This window comes from Schistocerca serialis, chromosome 3 (assembly GCF_023864345.2).
Source record: "Schistocerca serialis cubense isolate TAMUIC-IGC-003099 chromosome 3, iqSchSeri2.2, whole genome shotgun sequence".
In the NCBI taxonomy this organism is placed as follows: domain Eukaryota; kingdom Metazoa; phylum Arthropoda; class Insecta; order Orthoptera; family Acrididae; genus Schistocerca; species Schistocerca serialis.
In genome coordinates, this window is record NC_064640.1 from 517,373,214 (window position 1) to 517,394,460 (window position 21,247).

General features: G+C 41.7%; 1 protein-coding gene across 2 annotated transcripts in view; it reads right to left on the bottom strand.

The window, feature by feature from the left end:
- Positions 1 to 2,403: 2,403 nt before the first annotated feature.
- LOC126469528 (translation initiation factor IF-2-like) overlaps positions 2,404 to 21,247 on the bottom strand; it is a 68,361-nt gene continuing 49,517 nt past the window's right edge. Inside the window, exon 5 of one of the 2 annotated variants that reach the window (XM_050096647.1) lies at positions 2,404 to 2,517. In XM_050096647.1, the coding sequence (XP_049952604.1) occupies positions 2,437 to 2,517 (81 nt within the window). In that variant the 3' untranslated portion in view covers positions 2,404 to 2,436. Of the gene's footprint in view, positions 2,518 to 14,777; positions 14,985 to 21,247 lie in introns of those variants that run through there. The other variant, XM_050096646.1, reaches the window with a different exon arrangement.

The following is a 21,247-nucleotide window of genomic DNA, read 5'->3' on the forward strand; positions in this document are numbered from 1 at the left end:
GAGTGACAGGTGAAATGTATATAATTCAGTGATTTGATGTGTTCTTTGGGAAATATGTCAAAAGTTATACCGATCGCTCCCAGATACAGATCTTGCAGTTCTGATTGTGTAATTGGTAGATACCATTACGTCTGAATTCTGGTGCTTGCTACTGTACCCAACCGATAGTTTTTTAAGCTGACAGCACGTTATACACTCACAACATACACGCAGCACCAATGGGGAGTCGTGCCATTTAGACGACAGTTGATAGGCGTGTATCTGCATGTGAAAGATGATGAGTCTTCAAATTTCGCGTCAGTCGTATAAGAGTGGAGGCAGCAGGTTTGCTTTAAGTACACGCTGTAACGGTCGTGAGCGTTAGTTACGTTTGAGATAGGGCGTGGTGAGCTGATGTTAGTCACCAATGCCTTTAAGACGACAAAGAAGTCATTATCAGTACCAGACTGAGTTTGAACGAGGTCGTATAATAGGGCTATGAGAAGCTGGATGCTCCCGCTGCGATACTGTAGAAAGGCTTGGCAGGATTGTAGCCACTGCATATGACTGCTGGCATCGATAGTCACGAGAATATACGGTCGCAGGAATATCGCGCACTTACCGGCCACGCGGTACTACCGAGAGAGAAGACTGCGCACGTTCCACTGACCCCAAACATGCGCCATTTACGATTTCAGTGGAGTCAAGCTACAGCTCATTGGAGTTCATGGTGGAAATCTGTTGTGTCATCTGATGAAAGCCGGTTTTGCCTCGGTGCCAGTGATAGCAGAGTGCTGGGGAGAAGGAGTCCATTTGAGGATCTGCAAACAAACTGTCTGCGTGCTAGACTCACTGGACGTACACCTATAGCTATGGTCGGAGGTACGATTTCGTATGACAGCAGGAGCACTAATGTGGCTGCCCCACGCAACAAAACTGCAAATTTGTATGTCAGTCTGGTGATTCAACCGGTTGTGCTGCCATTCACGAACAGCATTACAAGGAGTGTTTTCCAACAGCGTAAAGCTCGCCCACATAACGCTATTGTAACCCAACATGCCCTAACGAGTGTCGACGTGTTGACTTGTCCCGCTCTATGACCAGATCTGTCTCCAATCGAGCACATACGGAACATCATCGGACAATTCCAGCGTCATCCACAAACAACATTAACGGTGAGAACCGTCAGTGTATTGACTGACGAAGTGCAACAGGCAGGGAACTACATCCCGCAAACTGACATCCAGCGCCTGTAGAAAACAATACAAGCACGTTTGCATGCTTGCATTCAACATTTTGATGGTTACACCGTTAATAATCTATCAGCATTTCACATTAGTTTTGGTGTCGCAATATTCTTCCGTAAGTGTATCTTACTGTTTCCGCTTTTCTCGTACGTTGAAGAGTATTTTGTTTGTGGCTTTTTTTTGGCTGTTCTGGCTTCTGTGTATAGCGTACTGTCAAGATAGTCTTGATCGTTTTGAGCTCCCCAGCTGTTTGGCAGTAATATTAATGATTAATGAAAGTCATCACATATTTATTACTTCTCATTTATTGGGTCACGACCGGGTTTCTTTCGAACATCACAAGTTTGGCAGAAGTGAGAATAAGCAGTTAGGCTGAATGCTGTACTATCTTCACGAACTGAATAGGCAAATCGCACTGCCAACAGTCTCAAAATCCTCAACTAGTTGTGCAAGGAGCACCACCGTGCCTCTCCGAAACAAATATTTGTTTTAATGATTTCTTCTATCCGATTCCTTAAATGTTTTAAATTTTTCAGTTTACTTGGGCCAAAAATATACGTTAAGTAAGAGATGTCATTTTGTACGGTGAAAGTCATATTCAGCTTTTTCAAGTTTAGGACCTTACTTACACATCACTATCGGCTTACACAGTATGTTGTGAGTAAAAGTCAACAACAGTTATTGAAATTTTAATTATTTAATTTTTTGATGATCATTAAGTACCCCCAGCAGGGTAGTACACTTAACTGAAAACTCAATGTTGCTAAGACTGAGTTAAAGAAATTTTCAGGTTCTACAGCCTACTTACACATCAATACCTCTTTAAGTCTATAGGAATTAACTAACTCTGTTTTGTAACTTCCTCTGGGGGGCGGAGGGGAGATAAAGTAACCTCCATACCCCCTTGGTAATGTGCGTAATGGAAAATGCCTTGATACTGCTAGGGTTAGTATGAGATCTGTTTACTTTTGACCATATATACTACATCGATAAATTGAAAGCATATAAGGTAACACAAGTCTCAGTTGATCGCTTAGAGTGACTACAAATAGGAGGTGAAAGTACTTTATTTCACTACTACATGATAGGTTATACAAGACACTATTTCTATATTATGATAGGCAATAAAATGTTTGTATTTATGAATAATTGATAATAGTAAGGTATAAGATATTCAGCTGAGAATGAGGATAATTTATGCACACGGGTATTAAACGTAGTTTCTTTCACGTTCCATACACTCGAAGGGCAATTCGAAGGTGTAATCTGAATCATCCACGATCACGTACATCTGAAACAATGAAAGAAAATTGCAGCTAGACAAACAGGTAAATCAAGACGAGGAAATGAAATTAACGAGATGTTATGGGAATGGTTCATAAGTGCGCGGACAAACAAACTTATTTTTGTCTGGACCCATGTTGCAAATTGAGACTCTGAAAGTCGCTATAGAGGTTGTGAATACGGAGTTCAAGATATCCACAGGCTGGCTGGACAGTTTCAAAATTAGACACCATCGTGTGGAATGAAGTTTGTGGGGGAAGCAAAGGATATGCAGGAAAGTGTAGTAAGGAATTGCAGACAATAATTCACGACCTAAATGCGGATTATGACCGGAAAGAAATATTCAGATACCGACGAAACGGAACTATTTTATCGTACACTAACTTCAAAACCTCTAGCAATTCGAGATGAAAAGAGAATCGTCGCAAAAAGGTTCAAGGAAAGACTCGTTATACTGCTGTGTGGAAACTGGTCAAGTAGCAAAGCCACTAGCGATTGGAAAGGTGGCAAAACTTAGTTGAGACAAAAACAGACGTCAGTAAGCTTCCAGGCGAAGCAACAAAAAGGCGTGCATAGTAAGTGGTCTTACGGAAGCGTCGCTGGGCTCCTTCAGCGCGAAAATGAGAAAAGGAAATCGCAAAGCTCACATTTACCTAGACAGTGCAACTTGCCACCCAAAAGTTACGTTTACAAACGTGAAATTGGCTTTGTTTCGGCCAGCTTCAACGAGCCTATCACGGCCCATGGCCTATTGTGTTATTTACACATTCAAGTATCATTTTGGCCGATTACTGATGCAGCGCCTTATTCTTAGTGTTGAAGAAGCCGAAAGTGCATTTTTTATTGCACGGTCTGTCCTGGATGCGGTAAACTGAATTATTTTGTCAAAAATGTAAGTAAAGCCGAAACACGTTTCTGTACTCTTTCGAAGCTCAAGGAAATGCAACAGCAATTGCTGTATTAACTCAAATGAAAAGCATTTCGCTTATTCCAGGCGACTACATCCGAAGGGATGACTTTCTTTCTGTCAACTCACTCCACTTTTACAAGTACTTGACCAACAGATTTGATAGAAATCCGCAACACAGAAGATGAGACGGAGACGAAGGTAGAGTAAAAGGACGAAGAATAAGAATTAGAAGAGCAAAATAACGTAGCTAGAAAAATTAATGCGCCAGAAGAAGCAATTGCATGGATAAACGATGTCATTAGATTTTCAACATATGAAAATTGTCCCAACCTGTTTGAACTATTGTATAGCGCAAAAAATACATAGAGAAAACAATTTAAACATGTCATTTAACAGCTTTCTCTCCTTGACATGTGGCGAAAAAATTGATATGTAAATAAAATAAACACAGGAATTATATGTGTGAACAACAACATACAAATGTCAATTTACAACAAAATTCAGACATGCCGTATTTATGTATCAGCCAGTGTAAAAGCCTAGTGTTCTATTTTACAGTAGACTATATATTAAGTGAACATCGACGGTACATGAGTAAAGGTAAGTAAATACGTGCATAGTTACAAATTCATATTTTTGTGCATGGTACTTGACAAATGTTATGTAGCCTAGAATGTTTTATGTAATGTGGATATTTGTCCAATTTGGAAAATTATATTAGTCGCGTGGGATCCCATTTTGAACAAGTTTTACTGTACAATGTCTGTCATCTCTAGGTATGTTGGCTGAGACATTCTTACCAAGCAAAATGAAAATAGGTACCGAAAGTAACAACTAATTTATATATTTTTAAAATATATTGTTTGTCAGTACCGGACGTGCATGGTTCATAATATGGTCGGTATTTCTACAAGCCTAATGTATTTATATGCATACCTGTAGCTTGCTCCTGTATGAATTTTTATTCTCTCAGCAATGTATCATGTGATGCAATAATACCACGTGCTGAAAGTCGTCGATGAAATTAACACAATAAAACCGAAAACGACGCCTCATTCCTCCTCATGCAAATCAGTATGTTAAACAACTGAATATCTTATGGAGAAAAACATAGAACTACTATATCATTGGCAGTATTCACTTGACTTGCCGCCTAACGAGTTTTTGTTCCTTAATGGTAAAAAATCTGCTTGGATAACGCTTTTTATCTCAAGAAGTTTGAGTCCTTCCAATGACAAGTTTTTGATGTTGAATATCAGAGTTGAAAAATGTTTCCCGAACTGGTTCGATCGCATTCAAGAGTAAATAAATTTTAAAGGTAAAAATTTGATAACAATAATATTTCCACCAAGAAAGGTTTTTCTTTTATTACTTGAATTGAGGTCCTCATACAACGAAGGTTGTTTGAGAAAGATACATCCGAAATCATAAAACTCTATCCTATACAGAATGAAAACAAAAACTCATGGTGAATTTTAACTTATGTGTAGGTTTTTAAGGTTTTTAATCGAAAGAACCATTCGATTTTACAATGGTATTTTTTAAATTCATGCACATGTAACCCTGGTACCATCAGCAGATACGTTTAGAATTAAATTATCTTTCACCTTTCACAACTGTTCGATATGCTGTTCACCGAACGAACGACAAACATACAGACGATTGTCAGATTCGTCCCATACTTTTGAAAGAATGGCTGGTTGATGCATTCACTGTATGCGGGTAACAGTTCACTCAAATACGTTGGAAGGGTAGGCACATACACGGAGATTTTCACAAACCTTCACAAAAAAGTAGAATCGCATACTGTGAGATGAGGTGACCTCTGCAACAACATCTTCCAGCTTACAACTGGCCTCAAGGTAAACGTTTCTCTTCGATGCGTAACTTAAAATTTACCCCACATATCTGGTTCCTGTATAAATGAAGATGTAGTCTTGTGGCATTTGATTAGTATGTTTGAAACACGATGTATACTACATAGTGACTAATGTAGACTGCCTAACGTGTTTCTGACGGTGGCGCTGCCAGATAATACGATCACAAATCGATATTGTGTGGGAGACCAATCACAAAGTAACGTTAACTGCGAACAAGTTTTTGCATGTTGTATAGTTACCTACAAGCCGACAATGACCTCCGGTGAAGAGGTGAATAAAGAAAGCTCGTCGCACAGTGAATCATTTTAAGAAAGTTGTGCATATACCATTAAGTGGTTCAGCGTGCTTCCGTGAAATACCACGATGAAGAATCACTATAGGTCGAGCTAATCGTCTTCAGTCGTAGGTCGACGAATATGTCGTAAACTTTCAGGTTAGGAGCGCCATGGTGTTGCATAACCCACTGAAACCTTACATGTATATTAATGCAGGAAAAAGTATAATCAACGGTGTAATTGTCTTATTTGTCAAGAAATGAAAGTCCAGTACTCTGAACATTTACTAGAGCTATAATCTGCACAGACTCGTTGAATAAATTTATTGTTCTGAAGGATATATTGTACTGAAATGGCAGGAACTAGTCACAAGTGTTGAAGGGATCTAATTCCCTAAACCATGGATGTCTTGAAGCATTTACTGATCATCTTCAGATTGAAATGCTACTTAAGCATTTCATGTTCCTCGGTAGCTGCTAGGAGGCATTTTCACGAATGAGTTACGCCTCATTCACGTAAAAGTGTACTCTATCCACTTTGCTGACAAGTCATGGGATACCTCATAACTTCGTGCCGGATCTACTCCTGCACTGCGTAGCGCAGCAAGTCGTTGTGGCATGGACTCAAACAAGTCGCTGGAAGTCCCTTGTAGAATATTGGGCCGTTTTACCTCCATAGCCATTCATAACTACGGAAGTGTTGCCGGTGCAGAACTTTGTGAACGAACTGGCCTCTCGATTATGCTCCATAATGTTCAATGATATACATGTCGGGTGATTTTGGCAACCAAATCATTCGCTCACATTGTCCAGAATGTTCTGACATGGCGCACTGCATCCATTAAAAGTCTATCGTTGTTTTGGAACATAAAGTCCATGAGTGGCTGCAAATAGTCTCCTAGTAGACCACGGCTTTCCAGTCGTTTAGGGTCCAACTGATATGGTCACGAACTCACGAAAGGTGCAGCAGGCGATGTCGTGCTGTTAGCAAAGGCACTTGGGCCGGTCGTCTGCAGCCATTGCCCATTAATGCAAAATTTCGCATCGCTGTTCTAACGAAAACGTTTGTCGTACATCCCATATTGATTTTTGTGGCTATTTCCACGAATTGTTGCTTGTCTGTTACCACTGACAACTCTACGCAAACGTCGCTGTTTTTGATCGTTAAGTGAAGGCCGTCGCCCACTGCGTTGTCCGTGATGAGAGGTAATGCCTAAAATTTAGTATTCTCGGCATATTGTTTCCACTGTAGATCTCTGAATATTGAATTTCCTAACGATTTCCGAAATGGAATGCCCCAAGCGTCTAGCTCCAACAAACATTCCACGTTCAAAGTGCGTTAATTCCCGTTATATGGACATACTCACGTCGGAAACATTTATTTATGTATCTCCTGAGTACAAACGACAGCACTGCCAATGCACTGCACTTTTATATATTTTCTACGCGATACTAGCGCCATCTGTATAAGTGCATATCGCTGTTCCTTGACTTTGTCACCTCATTGTATGTTCTACTGGAGTGACCAGAAACTGTCAGTATATTTCTCAGTAGAGTGTGACTTTATTTGCATCACTGCCGACTTGTTGGTTATAAAGCGGTAACCATTAATAAAAAAGAATTGCTACTTATGAAGAACATAATAACGACGAAGTCCTAACACGTTGTTCATACTTCATACCTGAGAAGTTAATGGGTTACCAAAATTAAGTTCATTAAACATATGTAACTGATTGCTGTTATATTACTGTATTTCCTTTGTAATGTAAGCAGAAATCTGATCCTGTTATGTCGTCACTTCCTTCTTTTTTACCTCATCTCAGCTCATTCCAATACGTCTCTTACCACCGAAATAGCTGTATCGTAAGTCATTCCAATGAAGTCGTCGAATGAATGTTGATGTAGGTAGTTCGCCTCACGGCGGGATAATGCTTTCCATCTGCTTTCTTTTAATGTATGCTCGGCTTGTTATGCTGGCGCATCATCGTAATCAATCAGCTGTTCTTCCTAGTCATATACGGTTGACATGCCATCGTAGAGTGTGCTGGCGTCAGGTTAACAGTTCAAGTTATAGGTAACTGGGCTCAAAAATGGCTGAAATGGCTCTGAGCACTATGGGACTTAACTTCTGAGGTCATCAGTCCCCTAGAAGTTAGAACTACTTAAACCTAACTAACCTAAGGACATCACACACACCCATGCCCGAGGCAGGATTCGAGCCTGGGACCGTAGCGGTCGCGCGGGTCCAGAATGTAGCGCCTAGAACCGCTCGGCTTCATCGGCCGGCTATAGGCATGTGGGCTTTTCGTTAGGTAGCTGCTGCTAAAACGACGTGGCAGCAGGTCAGAGCTCGGCCGCTATTTCTATGTTGATCCCTCCGGCGGCTGGCTACGCTCTGCGGCGCTGTCATTCGACTCCTCTCGAGACGGATTTCCGGACACCCACTCTTAGTATGTGTTTAACTGCCTCTTGTCCTAACAGCTACTCCACTGAAAACTGTTTCGAGAAGCACCATATTCTTTAATATGAGTACATGAAACGTATTTGCAGTTGTGTATGTGGACGCCGATCAACTGTATAATGGATTGGCGATAATGAAAATTTGTGCCGGAGTGGTACTCGAATCCGGATTTCTCACTTATCGCGAGAGGTTGGCCTCATCGTTAGTCTATCCGAGCACGCCCCACGGTCAGACCCAAACTTCCATATGTCGTCAAACATGTGTCTACAACCTGTACCCCTACTCTCATTATGTATATTCCCGTGCAGGCGTGACATTTTATTTGAAAGTCGCTTGCCCTGTGTCCGCGGATAAACAACGAAATTGCATTTCCCATGCTATTTCGAATTGCGATACAATATTCCTCGCCGCCTGTACGGGAATGTACGTAAAAGATGTACGACTACAGGTTGCTGACACGTAGTTGACAACATATGGAAGTTGGTGTCTCGCCGTTAATCGTGCTCGGATATCCTAATGATTACGCGACCGCTTGCAATAAGAGGTAAATCGGGGTTCGAGTGCCAGTTCGGCACGCATTTTCATTGTCATCATTCCATTATACAGCTGATGGTTGCCCATATTCCCAATTGCAAATACTTTTCCTGTATTTCACAACGGTTGTAGTCGGCGCAGTACCTTCTCCTTTGGACATGCATGCATCTCCAAAGGAAGATTGCATCGTAATTCGGAATAACAAAAGGACTGAAACGTCATATTTAAGTTGAGTGGTGAAATCACGTCAAGGTTTGACAGTCTTGCAGATTTACGTTTAATAGAGCGATCATTTACGTCTACTAATATCTTCATTTAGAAGCCACAAGGAAATTAAAACAATATTCTACTACTATTAACGTGGAATGCTGGAGATTCACTTGTTGGGAAAATCGTCATCCCCCTGAAGAATGAGATGGAAGGCCAAAAATAAATGTGATAAGGGTTAGCGGCGTAGAAAGCATGAAACTTACTTTTGATTCATTCACCGAAGTGCCGTGGTGCAGCGTCAAGTTTCACACGCGGCTTCGTCCGAAATTCGCGCACTATTAACGGTCCGGTCACACCGACACTGCTATTTTATCTCCTTAACAATCGAACACTGAGATTCGCCCAAAACTATAGGGTTGCTTGCAGTTAAACATTCGTTACGATAGCCAGTGTAGACGGAAAACTAATTACCGTTAGGGTGACAAACTTTATACACTCCTGGAAATGGAAAAAAGAACACATTGACACCGGTGTGTCAGACCCACCATACTTGCTCCGGGCACTGCGAGAGGGCTGTACAAGCAATGATCACACGCACGGCACAGCGGACACACCAGGAACCGCGGTGTTGGCCGTCGAATGGCGCTAGCTGCGCAGCATTTGTGCACCGACGCCGTCAGTGTCAACCAGTTTGCCGTGGCATACGGAGCTCCATCGCAGTCTTTAACACTGGTAGCATGCCGCGACAGCGTGGACGTGAACCGTATGTGCAGTTGACGGACTTTGAACGAGGGCGTATAGTGGCCATGCGGGAGGCCGGGTGGACGTACCGCCGAATTGCTCAACACGTGGGGCGTGAGGTCTCCACAGTACATCGATGTTGTCGCCAGTGGTCGGCGGAGGGTGCACGTGTCCGTCGACCTGGGACCGGACCGCAGCGACGCACGGATGCACGCCAAGACCGTAGGATCCTACGCAGTGCCGTAGGGGACCGCACCGCCACTTCCCAGCAAATTAGGGACACTGTTCCTCCTGGGGTATCGGCGAGGACCATTCGCAACCGTCTCCATGAAGCTGGGCTACGGTCCCGCACACCGTTAGGCCATCTTCCGCTCGCGCCCCAACATCGTGCAGCACGCCTCCAGTGGTGTCGCTACAGGCGTGAATGGAGGGACGAATGGAGACGTGTCGTCTTCAGCGATGAGAGTCGCTTCTGCCTTGGTGCCAATGATGGTCGTATGCGTGTTTGGCGCCGTGCAGGTGAGCGCCACAATCAGGACTGCATACGACCGAGGCACACAGGGCCAACACCCGGCATCATGGTGTGGGGAGCGATCTCCTACACTGGCCGTACACCACTGGTGATCGTCGAGGGGACACTGAATAGTGCACGGTACATCCAAACCGTCATCGAACCCATCGTTCTACCATTCCTAGACCGGCAAGGGAACTTGCTGTTCCAACAGGACAATGCACGTCCGCATGTATCCCGTGCCACCCAACGTACTCTAGAAGGTGTAAGTCAACTACCCTGGCCAGCAAGATCTCCGGATCTGTCCCCCATTGAGCATGTTTGGGACTGGATGAAGCGTCGTCTCACGCGGCCTGCACGTCCAGCATGAACGCTGGTCCAACTGAGGCGCCAGGTGGAAATGGCATGGCAAGCCGTTCCACAGGACTACATCCAGCATCTCTACGATCGTCTCCATGGGAGAATAGCAGCCTGCATTGCTGCGAAAGGCGGATATACACTGTACTAGTGCCGACATTGTGCATGCTGTGTTGCCTGTGTCTATGTGCCTGTGGTTCAGTCAGTGTGATCATGTGATGTATCTGACCCCAGGAATATGTCAATAAAGTTTCCCCTTCCTGGGACAATGAATTCACGGTGTTCTTATTTCAATTTCCAGGAGTGTATATGACTGTAGTTATACTGTGATATTTTTTTTACTCAGAAATAAATCAGAGGGTTTGTTTGTTAGTTATGTATGGAACAATGCTGTCTTTCTTCATTTCTGTAGTCATTTACAGCAACTAAAAATGTATATTGATTTCACCATCACGTTTCCGGTTATTCATTTAGAACATCATCAGTTGCCTGGAATCTAACATATTTAGTTCTAGATCCAGATCCAAAAACAGTTCGTTTCATAGGCTACTGAAGTGTGAGTTTTGCTTAGTTTTACTTACCTCATTTCGTCTGTTTTGCTGATATCTGGAAGCGTCTTCAGCATGCACATGTTTCAGACATTTTTGCATTTGATAATTGTTTTTTTCGTCTATTCGCTCACGGACTTACAGCACTACACATTTCATAATCGATAGTACGACTAAGTGTTGCAACACTATTATACAGAAATGTCTTTTTACACTCCTCTGACTGACCTATGTCTATGCATTTTGTGCGAGCAGTATTTCCGATTTATGTTAGAGCGGTTCTTTTGATCTATACTCTGTATATGTGTCCTATGTCATTTCATTTATGTTGGTATGTATTTATTTTACTATTTGAGCGAAATGAAGAGAGGGGTAGTATATATGTTATAGATCTAGATAAATGGTAATACTATTTTAGCAGTAGAGTGTTAATATTTGGAAAGGTGAACAATTATGGTATTCCTGTGTATGTCACTAATTACAACTAGAATAACATTTTCAAAAATTCACTACATGTAGATATGCATGTGAAAGATATCTCTGATCAAAAGGGGCAAATACGTTCACATTAAACCTCCAATGACAGGTAAATCTCTTTTTAAAGAATGTATATGGTGGGTGGAACTTCGATTCGCAGTATGTGTTCATTTTTTGTAGGTTTGCCATTTGTATTTTTTCGTGAGCCATAGACTGGGGTAAACACAGCAGTACATTGGATAATTGGTGCTTCAAGAAATGCACCAACAGGAAAGTCAAAAGTAGGAAAACCCGCTGTATTGAGTACATTTACCGACTGTTCTTCATAGCTCACCAAAGTGAGGCACATTACCAGGCTTCGAACAGCAAGTAAATCAATTTTTCGTCCCGTTATATGTTTCTGATAAAATCTTGTGATTCGCCAGTAGAGCTGTGAAAATCCATTGTCAGAACATGTTTCAACGTTTTCTTAGTAGCCACTGTGAAATCTAATACGTTAAGATACGTAGAAAACTACAGTTTCAGAAGGGCGTATCCTAAACGGAGAAACTAAAGAGCTGTTTCCTGCAAGAAGTTACCTCCTTTATAAGGTCACATTCATGCCTACTTAACTCACAACGAACAGCATATACTATATCTTTGTTTAAGGGATAAGGATTTTTGTTCCTGTACTCTTGTGTGACTGATTTTATATGCAATATAATCGGTGTTTACAGGAATCACTTTTATCATTCTTCCCTCGGTTAGGTGATGCTGCTTCTTGTGTGTTAGTTTTCCAGAAGACAAAGATGTCTGCTGCTGACTGTTCCAGTTGTTTCCATTTAATGTTTGATGGTGAGTGATGCACTTGCTTCAGTAGTTCCACGAGTGACAGATATAATGTATATAATTAAGTTATTATATGTGTTCTTTGGGAAATATCGCAAAAGCTATACTGATCGTTCCCAGATACAGATCTTGCAGCTCTGATTGTTTAATTGGTAGATACCATTACGTCTGAATTCTGGTGCTTGCTACTGTACCCAACCGCTATTTTTTTAAGCTGACAGCACGTTATACACTTACAACATACACGCAGCACCAAGGGGGAGTTGTACCATGTAGAAGACAGTTGACAGGCGTGTTTCTACATGTGGAAGATGATGTGTCTTCAAATTTCGTGTCAGTCGTATAAGAGTGGAGGCAGCAGGTTTGCTTTAAGTACACGCTGTAATGGTCGTGAGCGCTAGTTACGTTTGAGATAGGGCGTGGTGAGCTGATGTTAGTCACCAATGCCTTTAAGACGACAAAGAAGTCATTATCAGTACCAGACTGAGTTTGAACGAGGTCTTATAATAGGGCTATGAGAAGCTGGATGCTCCTGCTGCGATACTGTAGAAAGGCTTGGCAGGATTGTAGCCACTGCATATGACTGCTGGTAGCGATATTCACGAGAATATACGGTTGCAAGAGTATGGCGCACTTACCGGCCACGTGGCACTACCGAGAAAGGAGACTGCGCACGTTCCGCTCACCCCAAACATGTGCCATTTACGATTTCAGTGGAGTCAAGCTATAGCTCATTGGAGGGCATGTTGGAAATCTGTTGTGTCTTCTGATGAAAGCTGGTTTTGCCTCGGTGCCAGTGATAGCAGAGTGCTGGTGAGAAGGAATCCAGTTGAGGATCTGTAAGCAAACTGTCTGCGTGCTAGACTCGCTGGACCTACACCCGGAGTTATGGTCGTAGGTATGATTTCGTATGACAGCAGGAGCACTCTTGTGGTTACTCCACGCAACCTGACTGCAAATTTGTATGTCAGTCTGGTGATTCGACCGGTTGTGCTGCCATTCACAAACAGCATTACAGGGAGTGTTTTCCAACAGCGTAAGGCTCGCCCACAAAACGCTATTGTAACCCAAAGTGCCCTACTGAGTGTCGACGTGTTGACTTGTCCCGCTCGATGACCAGATCCGTCTCCAATCGAGCACATACGGAACATCATCGGACAATTCCAGCGTCATCCACAAACAACATTAACGGTCAGAACGGTCAGTGTATTGACTGACGAAGTGCAACAGGCAGGGAACTACATCCCGCAGATTGACATCCAGCGCCTGTAGAAAACAATACAAGCGCGTTTGCATGCTTGCAATCAAAATTGTGGTGGTTACACCGTTAGTAATGTATCAGCATTTCACATTATTTTTGGTGTAACAATATTCTTCCGTAATAGTATCTTACTGTTTCTGCTGTTCTCGTACGTAGAGGAGTATTTTGTTTGTGGCTTCTTTTTCGCTGTTCTGGCTTCTGTGTATAGCGGACTGTGAAGATCATCTTGATCGTTTTGAGCTCCCCAGCTGTTTGGCAGTAATCTTAAGGATTAATGAGAATCATCACGTCTTTATTACTACTCATTTATTGTGTCACGACCGGGTTTCTTTCGAACATCACAAGGTTGGCAGTAGTTAGAACAAGCAGTTAGGCTGAATGCTGTACTATCTTCACGAACTGAATAGTAAAATCGCACTGCCAACAGTCTCATAATCCTCAATGAGTTGTGCAAGGAACAACACCGTGCCTCTCCGAAACAAATATTTGTTTTAATGATTACTTCTATCAGATTCCTTAAATATTTAAAATTTGCAGTTTACTTGGGCCAAAAATATACGTTAAGTAAGAGATGACATTTTGTACAGTGAAAGTCATATTCAACTTTTTCAAGTTTAGGACCTTACTTACACATCAGTATCGGCTTACACAGTATGTTGTGAGTAAAAGTAAACAACAGTTAATGAAATTTTAATTATTTAATTTTTTGTTGATCATTAAGTACCCCCAGCTGGGTAGTACCCGTTACTGAAAACTCGATACTGCGAAGACTGAGTTAAAAGAAATTTTCAGGTTCTAAACCCTACTTACACATCAATACCTCTTTAAAAAGTATGTTAGTACAAGTCCACAGGAATTAACGAACTATGTTACATTGATAAATTGAAAGCAGGTTGCCGATTAATTTCTTTTTTCTAATTACATTGGTGCACAGCCTGCAGAAGAAGACAGGTGCAATCGACAGGAGACCTGCTGAGTCTTAACGTTATCTTACCTGGTGGCTGGGTAGACGCGGCGTGCGTGTTGCTGCCGGTTCGTGCGTGAGTCGTAACTCTAAAAGTAGCTGTGACAAACAGAGGACACATCGCGCGATGCTCATACAACGCATTCCACAGACCACAAATAACAAGTGAGTGGTTGTAGGGGTTCCGGCCCCTCCCCTTTGTCACACAGCCCGCAGCCACCATATAAGGTAACACAAGTCTCAGTTGGTCGTTTACAGTGACTACAAATAGGGGGTGAAAGTACTTTATTTATCACTAATATATGATAGGTTATACAAGAAACTATTTCTATATTATGATAGGCAATAAAATGTTTATGTTTATGAATAATTTATAATAGTAAAACACGTAAGGTATAAGATCTTCAGTTGAGGATGAGAATAATTCACATATATGCTTCAGCAGCATATCTGCCACTCTCCATACACTCAAAGGGCAATTCGAAGGTGTAATCTGAATCATCCACAATCACGTACATCTGAAACAATGAAAGAAAGTTTCAACTTGACAAAAAGGCAAATCAAGACGAGGAAATGAAGAAGTTAACGAGATGTTATGGGAATGGTTCGTAAGTGCGCAGCAAAAAAAACTTATTTTGTCTCTAACCGTGTTGCAAATTTAGGTACTGAAAGTCACTGTAGAACTTTGGAATACGGAGTTTAAGGCATGCACAGGATGGCTAGACAGTTTCCAAGCTAGACACCATCGTGTAGAATGAAGTGTGTGGGGAAGCTAAGGATATGCAGGAAAGTGTAATAACAGAATGGAAGACAATAATACACTACCTACATAAGGATAATGACCGGAAAGAAATGTTCATATACCGATGAAACGGAACTGTTTTATCGTACACTGCCTTCAAAACCTCCAGCAATTCGAGATGAAAAGTAAATTGGCACATAAAGGTTCAAGGAAAGAATCAGTATACTGCTGCGTAGAAACTGGTCAAGTAGCAAAGCCACTAGTGATTGGAAAGACGGCAAAACCCAGTTGTGGCAAAAACAGACGTCAGTAAGCTTCCAGGCGAAGCAACAAAATGGCGTGCGTAGTAAGTGGTCTTACGGAAGCGTCGCTGGGCTTTTTCAGAGCGAAAATGAGAAAGGGAAATAGCCAAGTTCACCTTAACCTAGACAGTCCAACCTGCCACCCAAAAGTCACGTTTACAAACGTGAAATTGGCTTTGTTTCGGCCAGGTGCAACGAGCCTATCACGACCCATGGTCCATCGTGTTATTTACACATTCAAGTATCATTATGGCCGATTACTGATGCAGCCTCTTATTCTAAGTGTTGAAGAAGCCAAAAGTGCATATTTTCTTGCACGGTCTGTCCTGGATGCGGTAAACTGAGTTATTTTGCCAAAAATGTAAATAAAGTCGAAACTGTCACCAAGTGAATCAACGAAGCGGGGTCTGGAGGTGATGAATAAGACGCTTCTGTATTCTTTCGAAGCTCAAGGAAATGCAACAGCAATTGCTGTATTAACTCAAATGAAAAGCATTTCACTTATTCCAGGCGACTACATCCGAAGGGATGACTTTCTTTCTGTCAACTCACTCCACTTTTACAAGTACTTGACCAACAGATCTGATAGAAATCCGCAACACAGAAGATGAGATGGAGACAAAGGTAGAGTAAAAGGACGAAGAATAAGAATAAGAAGAGCAAAATAACGTAGCTAGAATAATTAATGCGCCAGAAGAAGCTATTGCATGGATAAACGATGTTATCAGATTTTCAACACATGAAAATTGTCCCAACCTGTTTGAACTATTGTATAGCGCAAAAAATACATAGAGAAAACAATTTAAACATGTAATTTAACAGCTTTCTCTCCTTGGTATGTGGCGAAAAAAGTGAAATGTAAATCAAATAAACACAAGAATTATATGTGTGAACAACAACATACAAATGTCAATTTACAGTAAAATTCAGACATGCCGTAACTATGTATCAGCTAGTGTAAAAGCCTAGTGTTCTATTTTACAATAGACTATATATTAAGTGAACATCGACTGTACAGGAGTAAAGGTAAATAAATAACAGCATAGTTACAAATCCATATATTTGTGCATGGTAATTGACAAATGTTATGTAGCCTAGAATGTTTTATGTAATATGGATATTTATCCAATTTGGAAAATTATTCTAGTGGCGTGCGATTTTGAACAAGTTTTACTGTAGAACGTCTGTCATCTCTAGGTATGTCGGTTGAGATATTCTTACCAAGCAAAATGAAAATAGGTACTGAAATAACAACTAATGAATATATTTTTAAAATATACTGTTTGTCAGTACCGGATGTGCATGGTTCATAATTTGGTCGATATTTCTACATGCCTAATTTATTTATATGCATACCTGAAGCTTGCTCCTGTATGTATTTTTATTCTCTCAGCAATGTATCATGTGATGCAATAATCCCACGTGCCGGAAGTCATCGATGAAATTAGGCAATAAAAACGAAAACGACGCCTCATTCCTCCTCATGCAAATCAGTATGTTAAACAACTGAATATCTTGTGGAGAAAAACATAGAACTAATATATGATTGGCAGTATTCACTTGACTTAAGGCCTAACGAGTTTTTGTTCCTTAATGGTAAAAAATCTGCTTGGATAACGATTTTCACCTCAAGAAGTTTGAGTCCTTCCAAAGCCATGTTTTTGAGGTTGAACATCAGAGTTGAAAAATGTTTCCCGAATCGGTTCGATCGCATTCAAAAGTAAATAGATTTTAAAGGTAAAAATTTGAAAACAATAATGTTTCCACCAAGAAAGGTTTTTCTTTTATTACTTGAATTGAGGTCCTCATACAACGCAGGTTGTTTGAGAAAGATACATCCGAAATCATAAAACTCTATCTTACACAGAATGAAAATAAAAACTTAGGGTGAATTTTACTTTATATGTAGGTCTGTAAGGTTTTTAATCGAAAGAACCATTCAATTTTACAATGGTATTTTTTAACTGCATGAACATATAGCCCTGGTACCATCAGCAGATACGTTTAGAATTAAATTATCCCTCACCTTTCACAACTGTTCCATATGCTGTCCACCGAACGAACGACAAACATCCAGACGATTGTCAGATTCGTCCCATACTTTTGAAAGTATGGCTGGAGTTGATGCATTCACTGTATGCGGGTAACAGTTCACTCAAATATGTTGGAAGGGAAGGCACATACACGGAGATTTCACAATCCTTCACAAAAAAGTAGAATCGCATACTATGAGATGAGGCAACCTCTGCAGCAACATGTTCCAGCTTACAACTGGCTCAATGTAAACCTTTTGCCTCGATGCGTAGCTTAAAATTTACCCAAAATATCTGGCCCCTGTGTAAATGAAGATGTAATATTGTGGCACGCGATTTGTATGTTTGAAACACGCTGTATACTACATGGTGACTAATGTATACTGACTAACGTGTTTCTGACGATGGCGCTGCCAGTTAATACGGCCACAAATCGATATTGTGAGGGAGACCACTCACAAAGTAACGTTAACTGCGTACAAGTTTTTGCCTGTTGTATAGTTACCTACAAGCCGACAATGACCTCCAATGACGTGGTGAATAAGGAAAGCTCGTCGCACAGTGAATCATTTTAAGAAAGTTGTGCATATACCATTAAGTGGTTCAGCGTCCCCCCGTGAAATACCACGATGAAGAATCACTATAGGCCGACCTAAACGTCCTCAGTCGTAGGTGCATTCACACTGTGGTTGACGAATATGTGGTAAAGTACCAGTTTAGGAGCGCCATGGTGTTGCTGAACCCAGTGAAACATTAATTGTATTTTAATGCAGGAAGAAGTATAATCAACGGTGTAATTGTCTTATTTGTCAAGAAATGAAAGTCCAGTCCTCTGAATATTTACTAGAGCTATAATCTGCACATAATGAATAAATTTATTGTTCTGAAGGATATATTGAACTGAAATGGCAGGAACTAGTCACAAGTGTTGAAGGAATTTAATTCCCTAAACCATGGATGTCTTGAACCATTTACTGATCATCTTCTGATTGAAATAAAACTTAAGCATTTCATGGTGTTTTGTAGCTGCCTAGGAGGTATTTTCAAGAATGAGTTACGCCTCATTCACGTAAAAGCGACCCTGTCCACTTTGCTTACAAGTCATGGGATACCTCCCAACATCGTGCCGGATCTACTCCTGCACTGCGTAGCGCAGCAATTCGTTGTGGTATGGACTCAACAAATCACTGGAAGTCTGTTGTAGAATATTGGGCCGTGTTACCTCCATAGCCATTCATAACTACGGAAGTGTTACCGGTGCAGAACTTTGTGAACGAACTGGCCTCTCGATTATGTCCCATAATGTTCAATGTTATACACGTCGGGTGATTTTGGTGGCCAAATCATTCGCTCGCATTGTCCAGAATGTTCTGACATGGCGCACTGCATCCATTAAAAGTCTATCGTTGTTTTGGAACATAAAGTCCATGAGTGGCTGCAAATAGTCTCCTAGTAGACCACTGCTTTCCAGTCGTCTAGGGTCCAACTGATATGGTCACGAACTCACGAAAGGTGCTGCAGGCGATGTCGTGCTGTTAGCAAAGGCACTTGGGTCGGTCGTCTGCCGCCATAGCCCATTAATGCAAAATTTCGCCTCGCTGTTCTAACGGAAACGTCTGTCGTACATCCCATATTGATTTCTACGGTTATTTCCACGAATTCTTCCTTGTCTGTTACCACTGACAACTCTACGCAAACGTCGCTGTTCTTGATCGTTAAGTGAGGGCCGTCGCCCACTGCGTTGTCCGTGATGAGAGGTAATGCCTAAAATTTAGTACTCTCCGCATACTATTGCCACTGTATCTCTGAATATTGAATTTCCTATTAAGAAAAAATACTTGCTACTTACGAAGAATATAATAACGACGAAGTCCTAACACGTTGTTCATACTTCATAACTGAGAAGTTAATGCCTTACCAAAATTAAGTTCATTATACATACGTAACTGATTGCTGTTATATTACTAAAAGTTGTATTTTCTTTGTAAGAGAAGCAGAAATCTGATCCTGTTATGTCGTCACTTCCTTCTTTTCTACCTTGTCTCAGCTCTCATCCTTAAATTCCAAGATGTTACTTACCACTGACATAGCTGTATCGTAAGCCATTCCAATGAAGTCGTCGAATGAATATTGATGCAGGTAGTTCGCCTCACGGCGGGATAATGATTTCCATCTGCTTTTTTTTAATGTATGATCGGCTTGTTATGCTGGCGCATCATCGTAATCAATCAGCTGTTCTTCCTAGCCATATACGATTTTCGTCACAGGGTTATTTGGTAACCGTGATAGCGTTACGGAGATGTTTAACAAACTCAATTGGCAGACTCTGCAAGAGAGGCGCTCTGCATCGCGGTGTAGCTTGCTCGCCAGGTTTCGAGAGGGTGCGTTTCTGGATGAGGTATCGAATATATTGCTTCCCCCTACTTATACCTCCCGAGGAGATCACGAATGTAAAATTAGAGAGATTCGAGCGCGCACGGAGGCTTTCAGACAGTCGTTCTACCCGCGAACCATACGCGACTGGAACAGGAAAGGGAGGTAATGACAGTGGCACGTAAAGTGCCCTCTGCCACACACCGTTGGGTGGCTTGCGGAGAATAAATGTAGATGTAGATGTAGACATGCCACAGTAGAGTGTGCAGGCGTAAAGTTAAGAGTTCAAGCTAGACATTTGGGCTTTTCGTTAGGTAGCTGCTGCTAAAACGACGAAGCAGCAGGTCAGAGTTCGGCCACTATTTCTATGTTGATCCCTCCCGTGGCTGGCTACGCTCTGCGGCGCTGTCATTCGACTCCTCTCGAGACGAATTTCCGGACACCCTCACCTAGTATGTATTTAAATGCCTCTTGTCCTAACAGCTACTCCACTGGAAATGGTTTCGAGAAGCACCATATTCTTTAATCTGAGTACATGAAACGTATTTGCAGTTGTGTATACGGACACAGATCAGCTGTGTAATGGATTGGTGACAGTGAAAATTTGTGCCGGAACGGGACTCGAATCCGGATTTCTCACTTATCGCGAGAGGTTGGCCTCATCATTAGTCTATCCGAGCACGCCCCACGGTCAGACCCAGACTTCCATATGTCGTCAACCATGTGTACAACCTGTACCCGTACTCTCATTATGTATATTCCCGTACAGGCGTGACATTTTATTTGAATGTCGCTTGCCCTGTGTCGGCCGATAAACAACGAAATTGCATTTCCCGTGCTATTTCGAATTACGATACAATATTCCTCGCCTGTAGGGGAATGTACGTAATAGGTGTACGAGTACAGGTTGCTGACACGTAGTTGGCAACGTATGGAAGTTGGTGTCTCGCCGTCAGTCGTGCTCCGATAGTCTAATGATTAGGCGACCGCTTGCGATAAACGGGAAATCTGGGTTCGAGTCCCGGCGCGGCAGGAATTTTCATTGTCATCATTCCGTTATATAGCTGATGGTAGTCCATATTCGCAATTGCTAATACATATCTTGCATTTAACAACGGCTGTAGTCAGCGTAGTACCTTTTCCTTTGGACATGCATGCATCTCCAAAGGAACATTGCATCGTAATTAGGAATAACAAAAGCACTGAAATGCAATATTTAAGTTTAGTGGTGACATCACTTCAAGGTCTGACAGTCTTGCAGATTTACGTTTAATGTTCAAATTTGTGTGAAATCTTATGGGACTTAATTGCTAAGGTCATCAGTCCCTAAA